This window comes from Coregonus clupeaformis, chromosome 17 (genome assembly GCF_020615455.1).
Source record: "Coregonus clupeaformis isolate EN_2021a chromosome 17, ASM2061545v1, whole genome shotgun sequence".
Taxonomy (NCBI): domain Eukaryota; kingdom Metazoa; phylum Chordata; class Actinopteri; order Salmoniformes; family Salmonidae; genus Coregonus; species Coregonus clupeaformis.
The window spans coordinates 71,847,825-71,853,900 of record NC_059208.1 but is presented as its reverse complement, the minus strand read 5'-3'; the positions used below and the strand labels follow the sequence as shown (position 1 = coordinate 71,853,900).

The 6,076-nt window shown below is 37.7% G+C and overlaps 1 protein-coding gene across 2 annotated transcripts in view; it reads right to left on the bottom strand.

The window, feature by feature from the left end:
- Positions 1–587: 587 nt before the first annotated feature.
- LOC121572335 (echinoderm microtubule-associated protein-like 6) overlaps positions 588–6,076 on the bottom strand; it is an 81,260-nt gene continuing 75,771 nt past the window's right edge. For both annotated transcript variants that reach the window (XM_045226505.1, XM_045226506.1), the window contains 3 exons: positions 2,401–2,554; positions 2,108–2,208; positions 588–1,719 (listed from right to left, as the gene is read on the bottom strand). In XM_045226505.1, coding sequence (XP_045082440.1) covers positions 1,695–1,719; positions 2,108–2,208; positions 2,401–2,554 — 280 coding nt within the window. In that variant the 3' untranslated portion in view covers positions 588–1,694. The remainder of the gene's footprint in view (positions 1,720–2,107; positions 2,209–2,400; positions 2,555–6,076) is intronic.

The following is a 6,076-nucleotide window of genomic DNA, read 5'->3' as shown; positions in this document are numbered from 1 at the left end:
ATAAACTTTATCACAGTATTAAAAGGGGTATTTCAACTAAAAATTATAGTTTGATAATTGTGTAACACATCCTTTGATGAAGTCATTTTAAAAAGTAAGGATGGTACTTAATCCACTACGGCTTTGGGGTACAGCTCATGATTACCATTTGAATCTGCATGAATGATTAATGCAGATGTGAACTGCAATAACCTATTACTAACTTGTTTTGGATTAAATGCTGTTTATTTAAAATGGTATGGTTACTTTGGACAATTCACCATGGATATAGGAACACGTTGATTGGCAGGAATGGCCACTTAATGGTATCTTTTGTCACGCCCTGGCTCTAGGGACTCTTTTAAGTTGAGCCAGGGTGTGTAGAGTTTATGTTTTGTGCTCGTTGTGTCTAGTCTAGTTTTTGTATATCTATGTTGGCCAGAGTGGTTCTCAATCAGAGCCAACGAGTATCAGCTGTTGCTGGTTGTCTCTGATTGGGAACCATATTTAGTCAGGTGGTTTTCCCACAGTGTTTGTGGGATCTTGTTCCGTGTTGGTTTGTGTTTTGCACCTGTGGACGTCACGTATCGATTTGTTGTTTTGTTCGTGTATCATTTAATAAATAAGTATGTTCACCTTCCACGCTGCGCCTTGGTCCTCTATATCCGACGATCGTGACATCTTTAGGGGGCACAATGTCAAGTCATGACTTTTAGTTAAAGTTCCCCTTTAATGCTTTGTATGGCTCCTGAGTTCCATGCGTTTGGATATATTTTAAGAGGAAAAGCTGCAAGTAAGAGTATAATATGTTTTGGTCAATGTACAAGAATAATAAGAGAAAAAAAACATACATAACATATCAATACGACTAACTTTATAAAAGCCCTATGACTACATGTTCTATAGCACCAGAACTGTATAAAAAATGTTAAGTGAATAATTTCTTAAAGGCACTTAAACATCATGCATTAATGTCTGAAGAACGTGTTTGTATAACAAATTGACTTGACCGTGGTTCTTGCCATTTCATGTGTTAAGCATGAGAAGAAAAAGTTGAACAAGGATTAGGGTGGTACAACACCATTTGACCCTCTGAAACATGTCCTCTTGAATGTTGTGCCCTACATTACTCTCAGTGAATATGCCTAATATGTTTTACAGTATACTGTAACCTATATTTTCCACTTCCAAAATATCACACTGTCGATTAAATAGATTCTCATCACATTTCTGAAACTTGCTCTATAGCTGACACTCCCTTCAATATCACTGAGATGTGTCTCTGTAAAAAAAAGCATTTACACTAATTATTATCATTATCAATACCCTATACTTATTTGCACAAACAAATAAATCAATTGTCACAATTACAATTCATTATTCCCAAAACTTCAAGTGTAACACAGGAATTCACAAACTGAATTATATTTGTAACGTATTAAGTATCCCCTGAGACATTGCCATGTACCGCCTGATGATAATCAGTCAGTCAGCTTTTAGAGAACTGTATGTTCTATCACAATAGCAATGTTATTTTCTTGATTCCAGGTTAGAGGTTTTTGTTCTAGTTCTACCCTATAATTTGCATTGGTCAAGGTCATTATCAGTCCACAAATGTGTAAATGCAGCATTTCAGGCATGCAGCAGTTCAGATTGAGGCATCCGGATCCTTTCTTTGCATCTGAAGAGCTCCAGTGACAATTGGTGACACTTAATCACAGGCATTTCCATACAAGCAAACTGTGTGCGAGAAACAAAAGTAATATATAATTACATTCCTTTTATTCGGTTCAATCGGCATAACAGAGTAAATAGTTATGCCATCCATTTTAGTGTGTAATATTGGTTCCCTGAAGGAGGGGAATGGAACATAACACCAGGGTCGAGTTCGTTAGGGAAGTTTAACAGAAAATTGGTGCCTAATGAACACGACCCAGATAGTTCCACTATTATAGCTCTGTCCTCATTGCTCGTTATGGAGAGTCAAAACTTAAGGTGCCATGTCCTTATCTCCCTTGGGAAACATACTTTTTGTTACATCTGACTGTGGGATATCTCATACTAAATGTTTTGTGTCTCATTCCCCTCCCTCAGGAAACCAGGGTGACAGACATATCCTTTTACTTACCTGCAGTCATTGCCACCTGCACTGATCACATATTTGTCATCGTAGGAGAAACGTATATTTGTCACATGAGCCGAGTGGCCAAAGTAGCGCTTGTGTTTGGCCTATGAAAAGATAAAATGTATAATAGTTATATTATTATAAGTAAAATAATTATTATTTCAACTGCAGAAAATATAGAAATTCACATTCTCAAGTCTAAGACTATGAGGTACATTTTTATAATATCAATAAAATCACTAATGTTGGTATAAAAAAAATGGGTGTAAATTGGTAGTCACGCGGAAAATGCTTACAAATTTTTCAATGCATGGAAAGTCAAAGAGCTTGACAAGGCCAAAGTCATCCCCGGTGACTACATTGAGGCCGGCATGAGAGACGCAAGCACAATTGACGTCAGCCTTTTCAGCGTTTCGCGGCCACACCCCCAGCACCTCATCTCCTAGTACACTGTGAAAGCAAGCAAGTTTACTGTTAAAAAACGTAAAGTTTGAATTGAAAAAAAATAATGCCATTATATTGGGGGTGGTATGTACATGTTGAATACTGTCATATTATACATTTATTATTATGATCGAAGTCGAGTCATCAAATGGAATCATGTAAATCATCAGTGTACTTAACTGTTAATGACTTTGGGCCCAAATCAATATAATACATATCAGACCCAGAACCAAATCTCATGTGCGCTGGTCAGCTAAATGTTAACAGTCGTCATGAGAGACTAATAAAATACAGCAGTAGAAAAGTTTCAGTTTTAGAGTGTCAAGCAGCTAGCAAGAAACTCGTACACGGCTCCACGAGGGGGCAAAAGAAAGCTTAGCCCCCTCAGTTGAAATTTGTGCCCCCTCAGTTTTAGTTTTATGTCCCTATATAAAAATAGCAAAACAGTTCAAATGATTGAGTGACAGGTTGGCGCAAAATCTGTATTTCCGCTGCATTGTGTCAGCACAATGAACAGAGCATGCCACGGTGTGTGTAGGGGGGCTATGGAAAGCCACTGGGACGCTGTGCAGTGGTGTAAAGTACTACTTAAGTAGTTTTACTATTCCAATTTTTGTCAACTTTTACTTGACTACATTCCTAAAGAAAATAACGTACTTTTTACTCTATACATTTCCCTGACACCCAAAAGTACTCATTACATTTTGACAGGAAAATGGTCCAACTCACACACTTATCATCAAGAGAACATCCTGGTCATCCCTACTGCCTCTGATCTGGCGGACTCACTGCATCCCCACTGCTTCGTTTGTAAATTATGTCTGAGTGTTGAAGTGTGCCCCTGGCTATCCGTCAATAAAAATAAAATTTAAAATGTGCCGTCTGGTTTGCTTAATATATGGAATTTGAAATGGTTCATACTTTTACTTTTGATACTTAAGTACATTTTAGCAATTCCATTTACTTTTGGTACTTAAGTATATTTAAAAAACAATACTTTAAGACTTTTACTCAAGTAGTATTTTACTGGGTGACTTTCAACTTTTACTTGAGTCATTTTCTATTAAGGCATATTTACTTTTACTCAAGTATGACAATTTAGTACTTTTTTCACCCCTGGCGCTGGGTTTCCGTTAGCTGGTAATTGCTGGCTTTTTGGCCGATAAAATAAATGAAAAGCTGATAAATAAAATTGTAGCCAGCCAAATTGTCCGGGTCTGCCCTGCTGCTGAGGAGAGAGAAAGGAGGCCTTTTTCATTTAAATAAAACAACATTTAGAGAGTATGCCTATAGTGAAAAGTATGCCTATAGTGAAACGTTTTTCGGGACATTAAATGTACTGTTAGATTAATACATGGCTACTATGAGTGGTATTATCTTTAGAGTTAGTGATCTAGCTAATTTGTTTTGAGTTTCCGGTGGTGAATTAGCCCCAAATAAATTAGCCAATGATATTGAACCCCCCCCCCCCCCGAAAAAAAAGACAATTCAGGAGCTCTATTTTAACAGTATTATATAACAATAGCATAATTGTCTACCAAAAATGCATGACAATCACTGGATTAGGTTGCACATTAAAATATTTTGAATCAAAACATCACAAAATTATGAAATAACTTATTTTTTCAATACCATCTCAGCAGTCTATTAATTTTTTTTTTATAAAGCACTGTGAATTACTTTATAAGATGATAGGCCTACTAAGTTTTTCTATTGCGTGATGCCAGAAAAAAAATTGGTGCGACCAAATCATCGGCTGGTACCACCAACTGAAAAACTTAAATATTTTTGTATTTATTATAGTTTTATCATTATTGTATATCATTGTTATTATTGAAAGGCCTATTTAATAATCTAACCACCATTTTTTTTATATGCAAAACGTGTTGTTTCATTCTGTTAAGACATTTGATCTGTCTTTTAAATTGTGTGCCATGTATTTAGTTTAAGATACAGTGCCTTGCAAAAGTATTCATCCCCCTTGCCGTTTTTCCTATTTTGTTGCATTACAACCTGTAATTTAAATGGATTTTTATTTGGATTTCATGTAATGGACATACACAAAATAGTCCAAATTGGTGAAGTGAAATGAAAAATATAACTTGTTTCAAAACATTCTAAAAAAGAAACAACGTAAAAGTGGTGCGTGGATATGTATTCACCCCCTTTGCTATGAAGTCCCTAAATAAGATCTGGTGCAACCAATTACCTTCAGAAGTCATATAATTAGTTAAATAAAGTCCACCTGTGTGCAATCTAAGTGTCACATGATCTCAGTATATATACACACACCTGTTCTGAAAGGCCCCAGAGTCTGCAACACAAACAAGCAAGCGGCACCATGAAGACCAAGGAGCTCTTCAAACAGGTCAGGGTCAAAGTTGTGGAGAAGTACAGATCAGGGTTGGGTTATAAAAAAATATCAGAAACTTTGAACATCCCACGGAGCACCATTAAATCCATAATAAAAAAATGGAAAGAATATGGCACCACAACTAACCTGCCAAGAGAGGGCCGCCCACCAAAACTCACAGACCATGCATGGAGGGCATTAATCAGAGGGGCAACAGAGACCAAAGATAACCCTGAAGGAGCTGCAAAGCTCCACAGCGGAGATTGGAGTATCTGTCCATAGGACCACTTTAAGCCGTACACTCCACAGAGCTGGGCTTTACGGAAGAGTTGCCAGAAAAAAGCCATTGCTTAAAGAAAGAAATAAGCAAACACGTTTGGTGTTCGCCAAAAGGCATGTGGGAGACTCCCCAAACATATGGAAGAAGGTACTCTGGTCAGATGAGACTAAAATTGAGCTTTTTGACCATCAAGGAAAACGCTATGTCTGGCGCAAACCCAACACTTCCCATCACCCCAAGAACACCATCCCCAAAGTGATGCATGGTGGTGGTAGCATCATGCTGTGGGGATGTTTTTCATCGACAGGGACTGGGAAACTGGTCAGAATTGAAGGAATGATGGATGGCGCTAAATACAGGGACATTCTTGAGGGAAATTGTTTTAGTCTTCCAGAGATTTGAGACTGGGGCGGAGGTTCACCTTCCAGCAGGACAATGACCCTAAGCATACTGCTAAAGCAACACTCGAGTGGTTTAAGGCGAACATTTAAATGTCTTGGAATGGCCTAGTCAAAGCCCAGACCTCAATCCAATTGAGAATCTGTGGGTATGACTTAAAGATTGCTGTACACCAGCGGAACCCATCCAACTTGAAGGAGCTGGAGCAGTTTTGCCTTGAAGTATGGGCAAAAATCCCAGTGGCTAGATGTGCCAAGCTTATAGAGACATAGCCCAAGAGACTTGTGAATAGTTATGCACGCTCTAGTTTTTTTTGTTGTTGTCTTATTTCTTGTTTGTTTCACAATAAAAAATATTTTGCATCTTCAAAGTGGTAGGCATGTTGTGTAAATCAAATGATACAAACCCCCAAAAAATCTATTTTAATTCCAGGTTGTAAGGCAACAAAATAGGAAAAATGCCAAGGGGGGTGAATACTTTCGCAAGCCACTGTAAG